The sequence below is a fragment of the Thamnophis elegans genome, chromosome 4 (genome assembly GCF_009769535.1).
Source record: "Thamnophis elegans isolate rThaEle1 chromosome 4, rThaEle1.pri, whole genome shotgun sequence".
Lineage (NCBI taxonomy): Eukaryota > Metazoa > Chordata > Lepidosauria > Squamata > Colubridae > Thamnophis > Thamnophis elegans.
Genome location: NC_045544.1, coordinates 83,081,802 through 83,105,274, shown reverse-complemented (window position 1 = coordinate 83,105,274; position 23,473 = coordinate 83,081,802). Strand labels below are relative to the sequence as shown.

General features: G+C 36.2%; 1 protein-coding gene across 1 annotated transcript in view; it reads left to right on the top strand.

Moving 5' to 3' along the window:
- ALK (ALK receptor tyrosine kinase) overlaps positions 1 to 23,473 on the top strand; it is a 346,271-nt gene that overhangs the window by 101,527 nt on the left and 221,271 nt on the right. Inside the window, exon 3 of the mRNA XM_032216056.1 lies at positions 22,528 to 22,655. Coding sequence (XP_032071947.1) covers positions 22,528 to 22,655 — 128 coding nt within the window. The remainder of the gene's footprint in view (positions 1 to 22,527; positions 22,656 to 23,473) is intronic.

The window sequence follows — 23,473 nt, the reverse complement described above, 5'->3', positions numbered from 1 at the left end:
GAGCTCCATTACTTTTAAACATTTTCTTCTTGAAGAAGAATCATTAGCTTTTTGGCTGCTACTGCAACTGTCTACTGTTGACCTCACCCAATTCCTAAGAGGCCAGTAGGAGTGCATGTGTGCATGTGCACCAGCGTGCCTAACATCCCTGTACTACTTTCCCCATTTATTTGTACCCATTTCTTGTGTTCTTATTCATGTTTATTCTTATTCCTGTTATCTTGTACATGAGTAACAAAACAAACAAACAAACAAACAAACTGCTGATTCATTTTGAACAATGGGCTCTATCCAACAAAATTAAATTTAAGGTGGAGAAAAGCAAGATTTTACTCTTAGACAGGAAAAAGCAAAGGTACAAGTACAAACATTTTGAGACTTTGGAAGAAGTGCAAAGAAGAGTAGTTAGGATGATTAAAGGCTTGGAGACTAAAACATATGAAGAACAATTGCAGGAACTGGGTTTGGCTAGTGTAGAGAAAAGAAGGTCTAGGGGTGACTGTCAGCACTCCTCCATTGAATAATTAGGAAAGAAAACCACGAGACTCCATTGATAGAAATCAAGTGTACTTTTACTAATTATAAATGATTAGAAGCGTAGCAAAGCAAAAACTGATTATTTAGGCGCGAAAGCAAATGATATATAGAATAACCCATTCCCCACCCCTTGGCATCCCAGTTACAGTCCAATCATAATTCTCCCAAGTGTCAGGTGTGAGATAACGTCGAAAGGCATCACCCAGATGGTGATGTTGACGGTGCCATTGGCCTTGGCGGGAAACCTCCTCCGCATGTGCAGTAAGACAGGCAGCAGAAACGCCAGAATCTTCCTCCAGCACAATTAGTATTCCCCTCCCAAATACCATGCCCCCCCTCCCCGTTTAAATGGCAGCCGAAGCAGCAGCAAAGCAGAGGCTGACAGTGACATAATAGCAGTATTCCAGTATTTGAGGAGCTGCCACAAAGAAGAGACAGTCAAGTTATTTTCCAAAGCACCAGAAGGGAAGACAAGAAACAATGGATGGAAACTAATAAAAGAGAGAAGCAACCTGGAATTAAGAAGAAACTTCCTAACAGTGAGGACAATTACCAGTAGAACAGCTTACCTTTAAAAAGTTGTGGGTATTTGATCACTGGAGGTTTTTCAAAAGAGACTGGGCAGCTATTTATCTCAAATTGTATAGGATCTCCTGCATGAGCAAGGGATTGGACTAGAAGACCTCCAAGTTCCCTTCCAGCTCTAGCAGTGGTGGCATTCTGCCGGGTCTTGCCGGTTCAGGTAAACTGGTAGCGGCGGTGGATGGAGGTTCCGCCCACCCACCCCAACGTGGCCTTGTGCGCATGCACAGAAGGTTGTAGTGTACGAGCGTAATAAGCGAGCGTGCTCACATTTGCAAACCAGTTCGAAGGTAAGTGAATCCCACCACTGAGCTGTAGTCTAATTGATTGAAAGCATCTTTATGTGTCTGAAAGCACTGAAGGCAAAGGTGGACTTCTTTTTTCAAAGTCGTAGTTTGGATGAACTTGGCAACTACCAAGGGCTAAATATCAAGAAGCTCATTCCACTTTTATCTAAAAACAATTTTGCCCATTCAATTTTTCTCATGCTGTTTTTACTGAAAAGAAGGTCTATGTTTTCTCCAAAATTTAACTTTAAAATAAGAAGTAATTGTAGATAGTACAATATAGTAAAGGGGTCAATTGTCTCCTCCCCCTCTCCTCTAGTTTTACTTGGACAAAGAAATTGACTCTAATTGACTTTAATTCTCAGTCCTCTTTCTTGCGGGTAAATGTAATCTTGACTGAAGAATGGTGTACTCCTTCAGTCTAGGATGGTTGCTCCTTTCCATTGAGAGGGGAGGACACTCACCTAGTCAGCCAGCTCTAAATCAAGCCTAGAAATTAATGGCTTGATGGATTTTTCAGCCAGATAGCCCTCACATCCATAGTAATGTAATCATTTTCAAAACTGTCACTTGAATTAGGCAGTTAGTATAAATGGAAAGGTAGGAAACAAAAACATATTAGCATACTTGCTCCATAAGTGATTACCTAGGGTATAACTATGAATTCATTAATAAATCTGTGTGCTTATCCACTAAGCCATTCCATTTCGGAGTAGGTTCTATCTCAATGAACAATTGAGAGCCATCTTCATACACAATCAGGCTTCGGAACACATTTATGCTAAGGATGTAAGTCTTTTTTTGCATTAAGATGCTCATCTTCCACTGCATTGAAGAGATGAATGTTTTAATGCATTCAAGTATATTGCTGAATTGCATCCAATTTTTACATTCACACATGAAGGAAGAGCTCTTTCCATCCATGACTTTTGATGCCACAGAGTGACATCATTTTAACAACATGGAAGGCAGTCTATCAATTTCCCCTTTTTGGCCACTGTTTCTCCCTTATGAATATCTGCTTTGGCTACAAAAGGAGGACACTGGCTAAAATTGGCTCTCTCATTAGTTACTCTCTATAGCTGCTTGTACCTGGAACTGGAACAGGATCTAAATCTCAGCCCTGCTGCATGGTGATCTAACAATTATATGCCTGTAGAGTCTTTCTAAATGTGCTGCTAGGCTCAACTCCCTTTACTAATAGGTAATGTCTACAATTTCTGGCACCAAATATAAATATCCCATGGAGAAAAATGACACACAGTTAGGTAAACAGTTTACAACAGTTTTGTGCTTCTTGGTCTCAAAATCTGACATCTGAGCACCAAATTCACAAGACACAAACATTTTCTCTCAAACATAGTATCCAAACTATTTTTCTGTTCCCCTTTCCTTTGAAATAAATGCTGTATTTAAAAAGGAAAAATATGCTAGTGTATAGTCATCTTCAGCACCAAAGTTTCTATTGTATAGTGGGTTTCACTAGGCAAGAACCAGACCAGCATAGTTACAACAGTATTTATTGACTCAAAAATGGAAGGAACTGCAGGCAAATGCCTGTGATTTTTTATTCTAGGCCCACAGGATCTTAACCAATCATAGAAATAGAAAAAGCCCACCCAAATATAAATGTTCTAATTTTCCCTCCAAAACAGTTGGGGGCATCTAAATATAAGATCTTAATATAAGATGCGAATCTAAAGGTTAGTTTCACTTTAGCACAGTTAACACAACTATATACATTCAATTCATAACAGTTTGCTTGGTAGATGGGTGGCTATTAGCTACTTTAGATAGGCTAGACCAAAAGAACACCTCCAGAGGAAGAACAAAGCTACACTTTATTAAGACATACAATAATGGGGCCTTGCCAATGTGATTATGCTATACCCAGCCCTGCCCTCCCCCACTTCTTATATTCCAGTGAACCAGGGATGTGTTTGCTTGATCCACTTCCAAATATTATCTTGGTTCTCAGACTTAAAGAATTTTTCAGCCCCCTTCGCCTAGGTAAAGGCTCTTGCATATTTCTTTTTCTTGGGGGGTGGGGGTATATTTTTCTTAAAAAGTTGTTTTCTTAATATAAGATATGAATAGAAATAAAGACAATTGAAAAAAGGGAAAGGAAACAGAATGCAGGAGATAAAGTGAAGGAAGAGGAAAAAGAAATTAAAACAAACAAAAAGCATGAACCTCTGACTTTTTTTCAGTGTGGTAAGATACAAAATAAATTTATAATATCAATTGTTTTTAATTATCCCAGATAGTAACTACCAGCCATTTCTATAGCAGTTACACATTTAATTGTTAAACCCAAAGTCAAAATTTCATTTTTTCCCCCCTCTTACAAACAGAAAGCCCAGAAATGGATTTCAAGTAACCACAAAACTATTTCCATTCTTATCCTTCATTAATACAGTCAACTTTGCCATCTCCACTATTTCCATCTCCTTTCAGTCCATTCCTCCATTATGTAAGTTAATGCTTCTTTTCATTTCTGGACATATAGAATTCCTGCACCCATCAATATGTATAGGGAGAAAGTTCCACTCCCCCCCCCCCCACATTTCCAGAATTTGGAACTTGGTTCTTGCATATTTCTATCAATTTCATCTTCCTTGTTCTCCTTTATAGTATCTGCATCAGTTTGTTTAATTCATAAAGAATGAATCAATACCGGAGCAAGTAAAATAGGAATATCTAAAGTCTAATGCTAGGATTTTGCCTCGCAACAATAGCATTAGACCTACATACCACTTCACAGCACTTTACTCTCTAAAAGGTTTTACAGAGTCAGAATATTGTCCCCAGCAATCTGTGTCCTCTTTTTACTGATCTCAAAAGGGTGAAAGGCTGAGTCAACCTTTAGTCAGTGAGAATCAAACTGCCAAACTGCAGGCAGCCAGCAGTCAGCAGACATAGCCTGCAGTACTGCATTCTAACAACTGCACCACCAACAAACTGAATTAACCCTGATTCAAAACTACAACAATGTGCATACACACCAACAGAAGCTATGACTAGAGAGGACGCAGTAAGTAAGGATGCAGGGAGCAAGAGCAGAGGGTTTCGCAGCCTATGCCTGCTGTTGGAGAAAAGGAGTTCTCTGCTCAAGCTGAATCTAATGGGCCTCGGTCTCTTACTCAGAGGAAGAAGACTTGAACAATTGGAGCAAACTAAGATGTAGGTGATTTATCTGTAGTAGCTCTTGAAGTTCAAATTGTGTGTTTTATATATCAGTTGCTGGAGCATAATAGTAAAAAATGACTTCTTCCCTGGTAGTTCTCAACTTACAACCATTTGTTTAGTGAGCCTTCAAAGTTACAAAAGCACTGAAAAAAGTTACTTATGACTGGTCCTTGCACTTACGGCCTTTGCAGAATCCCCAATGATCGTATGATCAAAATTTGGGCACTTTGGCAACACTTTTACATGTTTGCAATGGTTGCATTGTCCCAGATCACCATTTGTGACCTTCTCAGATGGTTTCTGACAAGCAAAGTCCATGGGGAAAGCTGGATTCGCTTAACAACTACATGATGGATTTAATAACCACTGTGATTTGCTTAACACCCATGGCAAAAAAGATCATAAAATTGGGTTGGACTCAATAATTGCATTGCTTAACAATGGGGGGCTTCTTGTATTCTTCTGGTTGGCCACTCTAAGACAAGAGGATTGACCTTCCTTATGTTGGAAGGAAATAATGCAATCTTGTTAGATCTTCCTGGCTCTTACAACAGTTTAAGTTGAAGCATTGGGATGGGTTTTTATACTTTTAGATTATTGCAAGTTTCAATTTAATAGATCAGATGGAGTGTGGAACATTATTTTTAATCAGTGCTGCTAGTTTTTTGTAATTATAATTAGATTGCTTTTATGAAACTGTTTAATTATCCTGGTTACTTGAAATGATACTATCTTCATTACAATTATAGTGGGTCATTGTGTGAAAGGTTAAGCACTGACATGTGAGAATGTAAATAAACAATTGTTTTCAGTGAGAGGTACTAAAATGGCAGCTGCTCATTTCAAATAAGCACCATCTAAACCCTTTAATGAGTTCTTTTAACATTCTATATTGTATTTGTTGTTTTCTTCCATTTGTATTTAGTTAACCTATATTACTTCAGAAGACCACAAATTAAGTATAAGACAAGACAACCACATAATTTCAGTGGCACTGAGGAAATTCTTAGCGATTCCAAATATTTTATTTAGGTTCCCACCCCCCATTTTGTCACTGACTGTAAACAACCCTTAAGGCTGAGCACCCTAGACGGCTGATGAACAGAACAATCTTTATGCATTTTATATTGGTGTGCATAGGGGACATGTTCAATTATGACTGAAGTTCCCAAGAGATGAAGCAGTAATACGTATAATAAAAGCTGGCCTGAAGCTGTAGCCAACAGCTATACCATGCTGTGTTGGAAGGAACCAGATGACTATTTGAGAAGAGTTCTATGTCACGAAACTATGACCGATTTGATTGATTCAAGCTCCAAAGACCCATCAAAAGTACTGGGCTGTAGACAATTGGATTTTTATATATTCCTATAATGTTTGGGGTAATGTTTTATTTTGGAAAAATACAAAAGGGAAAAATACAAATGTGGGAGTTATATGTCTATGTCTTGTATACTCTATTTCTAGTAATACTGTATAAGGTTCTCTATACTATATTCTAGTAGTAATATTATATACTTGTAGTAATATTATATACTTGTGTATCATATACACCCATCCCTGCTCTCCCTGACACAGTTGTTAATTGCAGCTTGGTGTGCTCTAGGATGGGGGAGACCATGGGAGGCCTAATGCAGTCCCAGGCCCACCTGCCCTGGGCTTCTCAAGGCCTCCCCCATCCCAAGATATCCCATACACCACTTCCAGCACCTCACAATCCCCTTAGAACTTGGGCTTGCTTTCCCCTCCCATCAGGTTCCTGCTGGATTTGGACCTGGACTTCTCACCCTATATCTGGAGCTCTGGATTTTATATCCCTGGGCTGTGTGACAGCAGCCAAGTAGCCACTATTTTCTGAGAGACTACAAGGAATTCTGGGATGCAGCTGTGCAGTCCAGGGATGAAATCCTCTAGTAAAGTCTCTGCAGAATTTTGAGGCTTGCAGGGGCTGTGGGGTAAGCCCAAGAATTGTGCAGTGCAGTAGAGTGGGATTGGGGACATAAAGGCACAAAACACATTTTTGCAGATGGGAAGAGTTCTCTTTCATTCACGTAACAATGAGGGGAAAGTGGCAAGAGATTTCTAGCCTTTGGAATGATGGCATTTGCTAACACTCTAGCCCTCTTTCCATGAAAAGCCACCACTCAGAAAGCTGGAAAGATTGCTATCCTTCAGAAAGATGATATTTGCTAGATTTGTAGGCCCTGAAAGGCTTGCAAATGCCACTGTTTTGAAGGCTAAAAGATTTGTAGTATTCAGAATGATCATATTTGTTAGCTTTGTAGGCTTCCCAGGCAGTGGTGGGTTGCCAATTTTTTACGACAAGTTTGGGCACACTCATGCACACATGCAACACATCTGTGCAAGCTCAGAAGCATTCAGGTGTGTGGGCAGAGCCTCCCGCCATCACTACTACCGGTTCACCCAACCTGGGCCAAACTGGGAGCAGCCCACCTCTGTTCCTAGGTTCGGAAAGTTATAAAACACAATCAGTCTTACAGTAGCTTTGAAGGCCTCTTTCCCAAAGTCTGTGATTTGGAGAAGGAGTGTTCCAACAATTATGGGAATAGGAGCCACCTGCAGGATGGTGTGAAGCAGCATCGGTAGGAGGGCATCACCTTCCATCAGCTGGGTACACTTGCAACTGCAGAAAAAGACAAAGGTAACTACATGGGTAAGGAGAAGACCTCTCCTTGGTGCTCCACTTAATAACCCATGCAATCACTTAATGATTGCAATTTGGAGTGCCAAGATTGTGATTGTTGAATAAAGCACTCATTCTGGTTCCATTCTGGTAAATTGAGGTCTATCTATATTTCTTTTATTTGTGTTTTTTTTTTACTTGCAAGATGCCTGCAATCAAAACTAACATTAAAGGGCTAAGATACACAGTTATGTCAAGCACTCACATCCAATGTTATAGTGCTTAGACTTGTGGATATTTCCTCACAGCTGGGGGGACCAGAAGGAAAGCCAGGAAAGCAGAAAGCAAACCAATCAACATGGCTATAACAACTGTCGCTGTCACAAATGTAGACAACAGAATTCAGCAGGGAGGCACAATAGATGCAATGGCAGCAAGATAGGTTGGCAAAGCAGACACTAAATTTGTATTTTGTGTCAACACAAGTTAGGGAAGGTAGCACAAAAAACAGCAGTAATAAGAAATGGCTGATAACTATGTGACTGTTTAAATGTGGCATATAGGTTGTTTTATGTCCACTTATCTCTCCAGGAGGCAGTCTTCTCTGTGAGAGGATTGCATATTTAAAACTCCTTTCTAACTTCTCCATAAGAATTCTGCCAAAGACACCACTGGGATAATTATTCCCATTAGTATTCACCAGCTAAGGACATGTTCATCCAACATTACTAACAAAATTAGCATCTGGTCTAAAACTCTGTAAGAAAAAAGAGCAGCTTTGTGAACCTAGCCTACAGACTACAGCATCTTTAAAGGCGAGAAAGAAATATAGTGTGTTGACAATAGGACATCCTAAGGCTATTACTTTGTACCGTGGTTCTTTAAAAAATAGTATAAAATGGTACAATAGCTCCACTAGGTCTCCCAAAAACTATTTTATAAGGACATTTTGATTGATGGTCATTCTAAATTTCTTAGAATGACTGGCTGAGGCTTTGATGTATCAGGGCAAATGTCACTCAAAATGAACTCAGCATACAATCTCATGTTATTTTTAGCAAATTTGCTGACCAAGCCATAATGCCCGATTCCCATAGCGTAAGTCATGTATCTACTAGCTGGGTTTCCATAATACATTAAGCTACAAAAACATATTCTAACCCAGAATCTGAGATAAGAAAGAAAATTACAGATATCAGGAAGATATTCAGACTATACATGGAAAACTAAAAGGAACCAATTAAAACTTAAATTATATGTTTAACTCTCCCCCCATCATCGTGCAGTCCAGGCACTGACATTGGAACTACTCGGGAAGCTTCTATTCTGGTGAAAATTGGAAAGTGGATTTTGGCTTCAAGAAGACCAGCAAGATAGCATCTTATTTTCTTTTTTCTTGGCAAACTTGGGTTGATCATGGCTTTCAGAACTCAAACTCTGTCAACGCCTTGTATGGGGAACCTTTAACTATACTATACTTTAAACTGTTGGAGAGATGAGTAGCATATAAATGCAATAAACAAATGATAATCACATTCTTCCCCATACCTGATGCCCTCCAGATTTATTGAAGTTTTTAAATTCTAGGCTAGGCTAACTATTAGTTCTGAAGGTGAAATGACATGGGTAAGCATATATGTTTATGCATATAAAACCTTTTGCAATTGTCTTTTTTGAAAATAATACTTAATAGTGGATGGTAATGGGATAAAATTGTGCACTTTCTTTAAAGAGCCAAATGGAAATAAGCTTAATTACAATTAGGGCACATAATGTCTAGGTATATATACTGTTTCTTACGTTAGTAGCTCCAATATATCAAAGCATGCAAAGGAAGAATGTTTTTTCTTATCCCTGTGCCCAAATAACCCATAATAATAGTGTTCAGTTAGTTCTATAAGCAGTGCAGTTTTCAAGTAACTAGGCTTAGTTCTGACTTCTATTAACAATAAAATATGGAGTTAAGAAAAATTTGGATGAAAAATAGTGGCTTCATAAAACCTACTTGATTTATAATGTACATATTTTCATTCTTTCAGAGTTAGTAGGATTAGCTTCTGTCTTCTAGAAACAGCCCATTTTAATCAAAAGATCATATGAATTAATTTCTACCATTCTAAAAGATGTATTTCACAAAACAGTAGCCTATATCCAGAATAGTGTTTCAAAAATGTCTGAAATGATAATAGATGGGTGCTAACTCTTCTCTGGGGGGAAAAACAATATTAAAGGTTATTTTATTTTAAGAGAGGTATTGTGTGCCCATAAATGCAAATCTAATTTGATATTTACATCCCTCTTCAGCATCATTGGGAATCCTCACTTCTGCAATAGCAATTTATTTTGAATTGGTCTCCTGGACAATGCTATCAAACAGTTCAATTAATTCAAAACATCCCCTTCTTCAGACTTAGGAAGGGCTGCAAAATAATACAATAATTTCTTCCTTTGTTGTTAATGTCACTATGACTATTTTCTTCACTTCAAACAGTGTGCTCCTGCTGTGAGCTATCAAGCTTAGACTGAAGTAAGTATATATATAAATTGTAGCCTTAACATTTCTTGTTATATATGGAAAATATTTAATGGATCGTATTTTGCATGTACTGTGCAATTTTAATTTCTTGTGCAAAAATGTAAGGATTGATTGATTTAATCTATCCATTGGCCAATGCTTTATTTTTTCTAGTAAACAAAAAACTTCATACTATAGCTAACAATAACATCAAATAATATTAAAATAGCAAGGTAAAATATTGCAACATAAATATATACTGTAATATAAAGAATTAATCATCCAAGTACATTTGGAGACAGCCACAAAGCACTGCATAAAAATGCAGTAATAACACAACATATCAAATGGAGCAACTCAGGCAGAATTCCATTCATATGGGGATACATATACACACATGCATGTGCATAAAGCTTTTCTAGTTTAGAGCACTAAATGGATAATAGTAATGTGGCTTAATTCTGGGAAAAGCTTTTCTGAGCCTTAACATCATTATTGAAAGGGATAAGTTTTGGGAAACTATATATCAGATTTCAGATGAATAGATTTGATACTGGAACAACTCCAAAGAAAATCTTAAAATACTGGGGTTTTTTAATGCAGTTTCTAATCTAAAAATTTTGACTTAGTATAAACTGTAAAGCCAGACTCCTAATGGCTTCTCCAACAAACCATAGTTTAATGTGATAATTGACTGAATTTTATGAATTAGTAGGTAAGATATGACATGGATTCCAATAGAGTATTTACATATTCAGGAGAAGAGGAGCTAAACAGTTTTTACTATGGTTAGTCTTAGTCTTAGTCTTCAGTCTTCTACATAGTTGTGTCACAGAATTAACTTGGATAGATCTAAGATTCTTTCTTTGATAGATGTATATCATAACGTTCTGCCACAACTCTTGTCCCTAGTCCTAGGTCTACCATCTTAATCATGGTACTACACTGGTTTTCTAAACCTGATTCTTGTACATTTTCAAATTAGGAAATAGCCATAATCAGTTCTTAGCACCAAATGATGTTCATTTTGTAGAATTATAGAATTGTAACTCACTTAGAACATCTAGTCTAAAAGTCTGTTCAAGGCAATAATTCAAATATACAGTGCATTCAAAAATACATGAATTTTAGCTTTGGTAACTCTCATTTCTCTTGATTGTTGCTGACATGTTTCTACACCTTGACTGGAGTCCACTTATTGTAAATTAAATTGATTGGACATGATTTGGAGAGGCACACATACCTCTATTGAAGGCCTCACAGCTAACAATGCATACTGTAGCAGAGCAAAATTGAACATCTCAGGAAGGACCTAAAAATGGCCGTCCACCGACGGTCGCCATCCAACCTGACTGAGTTTGAGAGGATTTGCAAGGAAGAATGGCAGAAAATCCCCCAAACCTGGTATGCAAAGCTTGCTGCATTATGTCCAAAAAGGCTGTAATTGCTGCCAAAGGTGCTTCATAAAAGTACTGAATTGAAGGGTCTGAATACTTATGCCAATGTGATATTTCTGTTTTTTCTTTTTAATAAATTTACAGACATTTCTAAAATTCTGTTTTCACTTTGTCATTATGGAGTACTGAGCATAGATTATTGAGGGGGGAAAATGAATTGCAACAACTGTAGAATCAGGCTGCAGCACAACCAATTGTGTTGTGCAGCACAACAAAAGTGCTTTCTGAATGCATTATAAGTAACGAGTGAAATAGAACCACCATCTCTTTGGAAAATCATTTCATTATTGATCTGCTCTTACTGTTAGAAATAAAATTCCTCACACTCAGTTGAAATCTGCCTTCCTATAACTGAAATTCTTTATGCCTTGCTCTCCCCTTTGAACAAGAGAAAATAAGTCTTGACTTTTTTCTGTGTGGCTGTCTTTAGGGCATTTGAATCGTATTGTCATATGATGTAAATTGTAGCTCATATTCAGTTTGCAATCAGCTATTATTTCTTGTTTATAACTATCATTATCAAGCCAATTATTTGATTTTTATTTGCTAAGTCCTTCTTGCTTAAGAAGTTAGCACTTGTCTGTTATATTTCATTACACTAAGTTCACTTTATTTTTTATGCTCTGTTGAGATTTTAGTTTGGAATATGTATTCATGTTTCTGGGGAATTACCTATATCAGAAGTCTCCAAATCACAATAACACTTAAGATTAATCTGGTAAGATTTGGTTTTGACAAATCTTACCATATAGCTTACAGACTGATCAATTTATAATGTTCTCTAGAATCTTAATAAGTATCAGTATCCGACCAGATTCTAATTTAATGGATTTTCTTTTTCTCCCTCTTGAGGATAGGGACATTTGTTCCTACTCAGTCCCCTGGCAGTTCTCAGATTTTTTCATAATTTCTCAAAAATATCACATAACGAATCATCCAGAAATTCAACCTAGGAAGCAATTAATCTGGTCCTCCTAGAAATCAGAACTCACTTAAGTGTTCTGTCAATTGAAATTTCAGTCATGCCTTTTCATCCTATTATTCAAAACTTCCTAGCGAAAAATATAACTTTTGTGGGAGAAAACTTAACCAAAATAAGAGTAAGTAGCTCTGACTTTTCTTTGTTACCTGTTAGCATCTTTCCATCTTTATTGAGAAGCTGGCATACTAACTGATTCTGTTATTTTCCCTTTATTTGAAGATAACTTAAGAAATTATTTTGTTACTCTGCATTCTTTGCTAACCCTAGCTTATTCTAATTTTTCACTTCCAATACCAGCTGCATAATTCTAGGCTACCTGTTTATGATCTTCTTTGTGACCAGACTGACTTCCATCTTCTGTAAATAAAGATTTTTTTTTCTGGTTGTCAGATCTGCACTACCTTTTCGTGTGGCACATTGTCATCTTCTTCTTGTGCTTCTCTCCCACCCCACCATTGGAATTGTCACTAATCTCTTCTTTAGAACTCCTGCGCCAGCTTGAGCTCTTTTTCCCATGACTTTCATCTGCCATGCAGTCCTACTTGGGCCGTGATTACATGGTGGATCACAACTCTGTCAGCATTTGTCAACTTCCTTTTGAACAGTGTTTTGGAATAATGCTTCTGTGGATTAGTGCTAAACCCTTTGCAGACTTTTTCTGAACATAGAATTGTAAATCTATGTCCAAAAAAGAGCCATTCCTTTTCATTAAATAACACAACCTGGAAGGAAAACATCCACCAAACAGTCTCTTTAAAGCAGATGCAGATGGAGGAGGCAAATTTTGAAAGGTGAGTAGATTGGCAGCTTTAGTCACCTGTCAAAATGTTTATTTCAACCAATATTCTTAGTACCACCACCACCCCATTTGCCCAAAGCAAAATGGCTCTGGAAGTCATGGCCCAGAGATTGATGGAGAAAGGTCATGCTTCCATCAGCATAAAATAGTACTAGTATTGGGTTAATCTTACTTTCAAATGCTTGACTGCAAAGCCAACAGAACAGTCAATGAAGCCTGCTGATTCTAAAATAAAATTTTTGGTGGAATAAGTAGAAAAATACTTATGTTATTTTATCTAGCTAGACAATCTTAAAATAAACCTTCGATTTAAGTTGGGAGTCACATGAAGCCAATGTCATGAGGACACAGTAGAAAGTAGGTTCAGAGACTAAGCTGAGCCATAACATGAGTAGACTAGTTTTAGGTTAACATGATATTATATTGTACATGTAGTTTATGATTTACCACCATAATTGAGCCCAAAATTTCAGTTTCAGGGTTGATGTTTCCACTGTTAAGCAAGACAGTTGTTAAGTGAGTTTTGTTACATTTTACAACCTTTCTTGCCACGATTGTTAAGTGAATCACTGCAGTTGTCAAGTTAGTAACATGTAAAGTTGTAAAGTGAATCTGCCTTCCTCACTGATTTTGCTTGTCAGAAGGTTGTAAAAGACCTCAGGACAATCGTCATAAATACATGCCAGTTGCCAAGTGTTTGAATTTTGATCATGTGAACATGGGGATGCTCTAATGTGTGTAAGCATGAAAAATAGTCATAAGCCACTTTTTTCAGTGCCGTTGTAACTTTGAACGCTCACTAAATGAACTGTTGTAAGTCAAGGACTACTTATATTTGGAAACCTTGAATTTTTAAAAAACTGTAACTTAGCTTGATACATGAACCTATTTGTTTAATTCCAGGCCTCCACTTACAAATATCATAATTAATATCATAAGTATTAATTACCTGAGATTATCACATTTTATCTAAGCTGGAAAACACTCTGGGAATAATGGTTTTATTTGACATAAAGTAATGGCATTCTTCTGACACTTTTCTCCTTCTTGGTTTCTTGGAGTACAATTTCATTTCTAGTAAGGCTCACTTCGTAAAATCAAGTGTAATCAGGCTCCTGTATACAAGGAGAACAGTGGTCTGAATAAGGTGAAACTGAAAACAACCAAGCATTAAGTAACCAAGCATATTATAAAAAACTAATTTATTTGCACCTCAGTTATGCAACCTCACCTACGGCATGCTTACTAAAATATGTTATAATTGTGTGAAATGCATAGTTCATTTTCTTCAATAAAAGTTGAAAAAATGATTTGTTTTAACCATATACAGTTTTACATCTGAAGAGCAAAGAGAGTAGCTGGTACCACAAATGCTTCAGTGCAGGAAATGTATACAATTAGATGGAGGTCATTTTTCATATATCTTTAAGGAATATTTTTCAAAACAGTTTAGCAAAATTGACATTGAATACCCAAGATATGATCCTCAGCTTGTTTTATATGGGCCTTGGGAACGCATGTATTTTTGCCTCTTTCTCTTGGGGTGAAGTTTCATGAGACTGTAGCATGGATACAGTCTTCCTTCTCCTGCTTGCAGAGAAGAATTAAGATGGAAAGGTTGAGAATAAATCGGAGGAGCCTAAAGGAAGTAATTCCCTTTGTCCATGGGGCAGATAATTTTCAGAGAGGAAAATCCAGGGTATTTATCCATTTCCACAAAGGACTATTGTGGAATGAGGAGTAATAGTTTTTGTCTGAGAACATCCGTTCCTCAATTTTATATGAAAATATTGATTTAAAATAATTGTTATGTTCCAGTTAATCAGAGAAGTTAGCGTTTGTTCCATTTGTATCAAAGTTTACGAAGAACTTTTCTCATGCATTTTTTGGAATGAAAATATCCCCACAAATCCTCTACAGAGAAATTCTAAGCTGACCAGAATTTAATAGCTTCATACTGACTACCAAGCAACAACAACAACATCAGCAACAAGAACAACCATGACAATAAAAAGGCAAATGAGAGAATCCTATTTGAAAATTTCAGCCAAAACAGTCGCTGAAAAAAAGTTCCTACAGAGTTTTATGTCAGCTAAAGTTTGAAAATAAGGGCTCAGTAGATCTTGGACCTCTAACCAGTGTGGTGGCCAAGAGTGCCTTTACACATCTATGGCCTTTCCTAAAAGAAATATATATATAGTTGGCCACAATGCATATGCTTTAATCACATACCAGATGGATTACTGCAACTTGTTCTAGGTGATTGATCTAGACAAAGTAATGACATTTCCATCTTCAATATCCATGTAAAAGCAAACAAACAAAGGAACCCAAAACCACCACCAAATGTTGCCCCCACACCAAAACCATAAAACCTTGGCTGGGATATCCAAACATTTTTATTTGTTGCATAAACAGATTTTGGCTTAGCTAGTCCATGAATCATAATTAACAAATTACAAAGATTTAAGTCACAAAACATTGTGAGTCTCAAAAATACAACCATCAGATTAGGACTGCAAAAATGCTGCCCAATATTTGTAGCCTGGTCAGATAATCCTACCAAAATAAGGAAATCCCATATGGGTAACTGTGATATGTAAACCATTATTTCAGTTTGGATCATTTAAACTAACAGGTATTAATACAATAGTTTTTGGCACACTCTGTTTTATTTAAAACTCTTAGTTCATTGCAGGTTATTGTTCTGTCAAGATGATTTTGTTATATGTATTTGTACTTGTTAATTGCAGTAACAATTATTTTGAGGCCTTGAGGGCTGTTATTTAAAAAAGGGGAGGGCAGGAAGTAAACATTTGAAACATAATTCATTCAACAGATTGCATTTTCAAAGAGATTACAAATTAACTCAAGTGATTGATTCCTTCACCCTTAAATTGCAAAAGAGACTGCTCAGCATTTTTCTATTCATTTTCGTAACTAGCTTTTCATAAAGAGTATGCTAAATATGTGTATTCAATCTCAAAGGATTGGAAAGAAATGTGGTTTTTTTATATTTAGCTAAAGTATTCAGGTGATTTACTGCCATTAGACCAGAGGAAGGGCTGAACTTTTTTTAAAAATTATTGTTACAGTAAAGAAGATGATATTGGAAAATATTGGCATTTTTAGATCAGAAGAAAGTAATGTCTATGAAGCTATGGCATATGAAAAAAACATTTGTTTTGAAGGATTGTAGCATAATAATTTTAATTTTAATTTTTAGAGAATAGAAAAGTGTTTTAAAGTAAATCTTCTGAACCTTGAGCAAAAACAGAGTAATTTTGAGATTCAGAACCTCGTAAACTTTCCTACATATAGCCTTCTTTTTGTGAGAGAGTCTAAAGATCATCTGTTTATGGCCATTAAATTTTTTTTAGCACAAATCCATTCAAAATCTCAGATTTTTGAAAATTGTTTTCATTGTTTCCACAAAGGCACCACTCACTCAAGATTTCAAGTAAATATAAATCAACTATCTTATATTTCAAAACACTAGTATGTATACCAAGCTACAAGGACAAAGAGAAGGAGAACAAATGGATGCTGAAAGAGTTGTACCTCCCTGTGTCAGAACATGGACTTTCCAGTTCTAGTGAAAATAAGTTAAAAATGTGAAAACTTTTAGATCCAAATAATCATGAGCTGGAGAAGTGTGTGCTAATGTACCATGGCGAGCATATATATTTACTTTCTCAAAATATGTATATGCTATCAAATGTAATTACAGCTTACATATATAAGAGTAAAAAAATGCCTCAACAATAAAAATAATGTCAGATCAAATGAAAATGAGAAAAGTCTAGTGTATGATGGTAGAATGTTAGTGTGCCCAGTGTTTCCAGCAAGAGAATGTAAACTGGTCGTGATGCTTAAATGAATACTCGTTCTCTCAGCATTGATAGGACAACTGAACTTCCCCAGCCCTTATTTTTGTACTATTTTCTTGACCTGAAACAATATAAATGGCAGCCTTTATGTCTCCATAATTGTTCATAGCCTGCAGATTTTTGATAATATACTTTTAATGTTGCTACTAATTTATTGACACGATGCCATATTTTGTTTGGGTCATTTATTCACAGTCTACCAGTAAGCAACACAGTGATGGATGATGCTTCCAACAGTATTTGGGGAAGTTGACAGGAAAAATATGCAGGAATTTGCAATCATTCAATATTGTCCACAGAAATAAGAAAAAAAAAAGTAAACTAGGCTACAAGTGGACAAAACTAGTCATCCCCCAGTTTAATACCCATATTTTAAAAGATGAAGAGAATACAGTGAACTGTTTTGTGATATTTAAAGGAACAGCCCCAAATAGCCAAAAGGCAGGTGCCTGACAATATTAGCATCTACATTTATTGGGAAAGTTTTAAGAATATACAGCAGCATTCCAGCAGGAGATGCAGAAATGGGAAGGCACTGGAAAACTTGTAATACTGCAACAATATATTGTAATTTCAGATTCATATAGGCAGAGTTTCAGAGAATTAAGATTTTGAGGAAAGCATTTGGGAATACCAGCTAGGTTTCTATTTATGTGAAGAATGGGTATAAACCAAGGTTCAAACTTGCAAAGAAATATTAGAGGAATAATCTGTGATCAGGTTTTCATAATTGTAAGATAAAACTGTGTGTGAGAGAGAAAGACAGACAGACAGACAAACAGAAGGCACATGAATAACCTTTTCTCTGTGAAACTTCAAGCAGTGCATCTTAACAATTCTCCCATCTCAGGGACTGAACAAAATGTGTACTCCACAAGGCCCTTACTCTATGGCATTTCTTCCAAAAGAACTATAGAAAAACATGGCAATTAGTGGTTTATTTTTTTCTTTGGGGACTTTGTCAGAAAGGCGGGCATCTGCTTTTGTAGAAATTGGCCTCAGAGCATATATTCTTTGTGTGAGGATCAGTCGCTTCTGAAGGCACATGTTCTGCCTTTTTTTAAAAAATGAATCTGGCTCCCACTGAGCCTTTTACTACCATGAATTTCAGCAGCATAAAATACCTGCCTGGTATTACGTCTGTAAGTTTAATATAGCAATGGTAAACTATGGGTGTCTAAAAAATTTAAAAGTAAAGTTTATTGCACCAGTAACTCAGGAAAAACAATTTCTAAAACTCTTGACATATTTAGCCAGGGGGTTAGTGGTGGCAAATAAATAGAAATTATTGTTGAGGGCCACCATGTACCTGGAATTAAAATCCATCTGTCTTGGAAAGGGTAAAGGATGTTTTGCATGACACACAGATGCTCCAGGATTTCACTATAAATCATCTCTAAAACTAACTCTGTCCCTACTTCTGAAAGAATAATTCTCTATTAGGATTTCCAGGTGGCAAATCAAGATACTTTTGTTGTCAGATTTTAAAGAGATTTAGCCAAAGGTAATATTTGGATAAGTCTGATGCTCCTGTCACTTTGACCCTTAAATCACATTCTTATTTTTACCCACAGAGAGAAAGACAGTGGCACTCACCTTGTAAAACTGGGAATTATTTCCTACTTTGTTTATTTCCTTACTTGGTTTTTTTTAACCAACTTTATTAAGCTTCAAAGAAAGAAAATACAAATAAGGAAACTATAAAAGATTTAAAAAGAGGAAGAGGGATCAAAAAGGGAAGAAGTTAAAAAGTGACAAAACAAAATGCAAAAACATGACTTCCAACTTTCTTCAGTACAGATATGTAATATTATATACAAATATGTAATAGAATACATACACACATACATACATACAATATTTTATATAAATGCAATATTTTATAATGATAACAAATTAGAAACTTAATTATCAAACCCTAAAACTGAAACTACATTTTTATCTTTCTCAATTAAGAAGTCCACATATGGTCTCCATATAGAAACAAAGTCAAATAAACATTTATCTTTGGGCTTTCATCAAAGTAGTCAATTTTGCTATCTCTGCTAGTTTCATTAATTTCACTATCCAGTATTCATTTATGGAAATGTATATCTTTCCACTGCTGCCCGTATATAAGTGTTGCTGCAATTATCATATACAAAACAAAACTATTTTGATATTGCAAATAAATCAAGGGAGTCCATAGGGAGAGGGTCAAAAAGTCAAGAAAACTTCTAGAACCACACAACTGAACTGTGAAACGTAGAAAAGGACCAGGACTTCAACTACATGATTGTGCCTGCCATCCTGATTTTTAAACATCTCCCACAGTTCTTCCTCATATAAATTACCACCTTTCCCAGTTTGATACAGGCATGGCCATGATCCCTGCTTTCATTTTTCACTGCAGATTCAACACCTTTCAAAGTCACCTAGTTAATGTTTCTAAATATTTTAAAAATCACATTAAAAAAAATTAATTTGTACTTTCTTTAATTCCTCTACATACCTGATATTATTTTCCAGAGCATCTTTAGCATTTGTTAATTCTGTTTATGATGGGTTGAGTGTTTTGGAAAATTGTATGGAACTCATAAATGACATTTGTATTTTGGACTGCAGTTTACCAGTCAGGCCCATTTTAATTCAGAATCAGGTGAGATGAAGTCCAGTACAACTAGAAGGCATCAGCTTGAAGAGAAAACATTAAAAAATGTTAACCATAAACTGAACCAGTATTGTATAGTGGTTAAGGTGCTGGAGTAGAATGGGGAGCTCTAGATTCTAGCCCTCCCTTAGGCATGGAAGCCAGCTTGGCAGTCTTGACCAATCACTTCTTCTCCACCCTAATCAGTAGCAGGCTCTGCAACAAGCCAAATGCAAAATATACTCCTTTGTTGTTTTATTGTACAAACTAAGCAAACAAAACAAGTAGATCCTGCATCTAGTAAGACTAAAAAAGAACAATAAAAGCAATTATCACAAACTAACAACAACAATAATAAAAGCTTAGCATTTCAATCCAAACTTCAACTAATTTGAGCAGTAGTCTAACCAAAAAAGCAGATTTTTCTGTATTTATAATAAAGCACTTCATCAATATTTTTTTGAGAAAACATGCAGTAGATTATTTCAAGGATAAGCATTGGCCTCATATATCTTTTAATTTACAGAGAGAAAGAGAGAGGGCGGAGGGAGGGAGGGAGGGAGAGGGAGAGACAGAGAGAGAGAGAGAGAGAAAGTCTAAGCAAGCCTTTAAAAACACAGTTTCAACCTTTTCTGTAAAGTAGTAGTAATACTGATCATAAAATTATTGTTATTGAAATGACAGGTGCCTTATTCTGATTGCTTGAAAAGAAACAAGGGAAAGCAATGCATTAATATTACAGCTGGAGTTATTCTGCAAATTTTTCTAGCCCTGCTTTTTATTGTTTTGTTGTTTACAGATGAGCAACTGCAATAACTCAAGCAAGAAAACTTATTATTTGTTTTTATGAAGTTTTCTCAATTTGGTGACCCAAAGGAATCCATGAAACAAAAGTAATGATCTCAAAGAATAGATCCTGGGAGGAAGGGGAAAACAACTCCAGAACTTTCTACTTTCAGTTGTCTCTCATTGATTCTTAAGTAACTCTCCAGCCTGTATATTGCCAAATAGAGCAAAATGCTAAGCAAAGCAGATGCTGGGTTGTAGTTCTGGAATTCTGTAAACCGTGAACTTGGAAGAAGCATATTCAAAGCACTGAAGCAGAAAAGAAGTTGATTATGGCACTGTGTCTCCCTTTATGGATGGTGACAACTCTGCCAATATTGGAGCCAAAAATGACAAAATTAGAAACAGAAGCAGTGTAGTAGTTATCTCTGGATAGTAACTATAGAGAGAACCATTGTGCTACTTCTGTTTTTAATTATTCATATTTTTTTCTCTCTGTGGTCCAAACCTTTCTAAATTTTCTCACTAAGAAAATCTCCTGCCCTTCATTATATATGTAATTAATAAAGAAGAGTTAGGTTTTAGTCCTATAATTCTTAGTACTAGAATTAGGTTGAATGAAATAAACTTCCTCAAAAGAGAAGAAAGAGAAAGAAAAGATTAATGGAGCATTAACTCTCTCTTCCCACTGCTAGCACAGAAAGTCTTAGTGGCCCCACAAAATAGAGTTAGTCTAGGAATTCTCTCTTATTGCTCGTTTTGCTTTTCAAACCCATGTATCTATATAGTCTGTTATGCATCAAACTGATTAACTCATCATAGCATTTTTTTAAAGGGGGGGTAAAAAATGGGAGGAAATGAAAGACATTACATCCATTTAGTGACACTTGTGATTGCTGGAAATCTTTCAAGAACTGTTTCTTTCCATTTGGCCAGATACTCATGATTATGCATTGACAGCATACAAGTGGATACTGTGGGATAGCAGCTGAATAGGCCACTGTGCTCTGGAAATACAGACATGAAGAAAAATAATAGTGACTTCCACCAGTTTGTTGAACATGCCGATGTTTATCTTATTTCACTGAAACTAATAGATGAACTTTTTCTCTGGTATATGTAGCTTACATTATTATTACTTTGTTCATGGATCTTGTTCTTCAGGTTTATAAGCTTGACCTGCAATGGCTACCATAATTTTAATTTTAAAGATAATAGCAGTGGTTGGAATAAGAGGCTATTTGTCTGAGTGAGAAAAACACTATAGAGGTGTAAGGTTGGGAATTACTCATGGGACCATGAAACAAAGTGGTAGAAAATGAAGAAGGTAAACTGCTCTGGGACTTTAGAATTCAAACAGACAAGCATCTGACACATAATGCCTCTTGTTTAACAGTTGTTGGTAAGAAAAACAAAAAAAGTTTGGCTAGTGAGCATTGCAATACCTGGGGACAATAAATAGAAGAGAAAGAAAATGCAAAGACCTGCAAATGGAAGTAGAACAAATGTCGCAAAAGAAAGCAAAGATAGTATCAATAATAATAGGAAACTTGGCTGTAATCCCAAATGTTTGGACACAATTGGCATTGACAAATTCACTGTTGGTCAATTGCAAAAGGCAGCTTACTTGGGACAGCCTACATCCTGCAAAATTAAATATAATTAAACAACAACATCTGCCTATCACAGTCTTTGGGAAGGACTCAATAGGCAAAAATGCCAGATCCTGTCTAAACATCTGACTGACTCTGCGACCAAGCATGACTTATAAAATTTGTTTGCTGCTCAAATCCTAGTGAGTAGTGCAAGAGAAATTTCAAGCATTCTCCGGTGTTCTACAGTTCAAAGTTCCATTCATGAGGAAGCTGCAGACAGACAGACAAAGTTCTGCTGATTTTAAGGTGCAAAACGAAGCCTGCAAGATATTTTGAATTATAGTAGTGTGATAGACCTTGTGATAAAAGTGTCAGTAGCTGGTAGAATCCATTCTTGGTAATATCTCAAGTACTCACAAAACTTTATTCTGTTTTTCTCTCTTACAAAAAGCCTCAAAGAAACTAGGGTTCTTTTTTAAGGAACTTCAATAGAAATGAGACCTTGATGGAGTATGTGATTGGGCAGCTGGGGAACAGCTGGGGAACAGCTACTTCTGCAAATATGCTTTTTCCACTATACATTTCCTTACCATGTTTGCCCTGTCTTCTTTCTTCTTCTTGTGTCATGAAAACAGATGGGTGCTTCTTCAACAAAGGGTTGGATATCTAGAAAAACCTTTTCGGATCTCCTTGGAGTATACTGCTAATGGAAACAGGAGTGTAGCTGCTGTTGATTCATTTGCAATGAAGAATTGCAGCAAAGGTAAATATGAATCTTTTTTTCCTCTCTTCTACATTGAGGTATTTTGGCTGATTTGATATTACTGGAAAAGGAGATATTTATTTATGGTATAGAATTTTGGTTTTAGAAATTACTGAGATTTTTTTCCCCAGTGCCTTTGTCCTAAATATAAAGCCCAGTACTTAACATTATAACTGGAGAGTTTGGAATAGTATTGTTACTCGAGCCACTTTGTTTTGTTCTTGTTTTATTTATATGCAGTGTGCTTATGATTGTATGGTAATATACCTTGTTATAAATCATTGTTGAAAAGCAAAATAGAAATAACAGAAATAAACCATGTCCTCCCCCATGCTGATATAGATGTTGTAACTGAATAATAAAATGTTACTGTCTTGCTTCTTCAAGTTTCTGAAATACCCCCCATCTATACTCTTCTAATACTAAACTTTTTAGTTCTGTCATGAAGACTTTAAAGTTCCCAACCTCGGCATATAAATATTTTTGACATGGAATTCTTTTGTTATATGCAAGACCGCACTGGATCTTGTTAAGCAACCATGTTTTATGTCTGTATTTTCTTTGAGGATTTGAAGAATTCCTGTAGTGATCGGCTTTAAATCCAAGACTCCCCCAATCCATGTTGACAGAGTATAGTTAAGACAATTTTCCCCTTTTGTATTCTCAAGAGGTGTTTTAACATCTACACTCCCCAGCCCAACCTGGCTATACTTGTTACTATTTATGTTTGAATCATCTGGAGGGTACAAGATGGTGAAAAGCTCAAATTCAAAATTACAAAACATATTAGCAGAGAATTCAATCTAATAACTAACTAT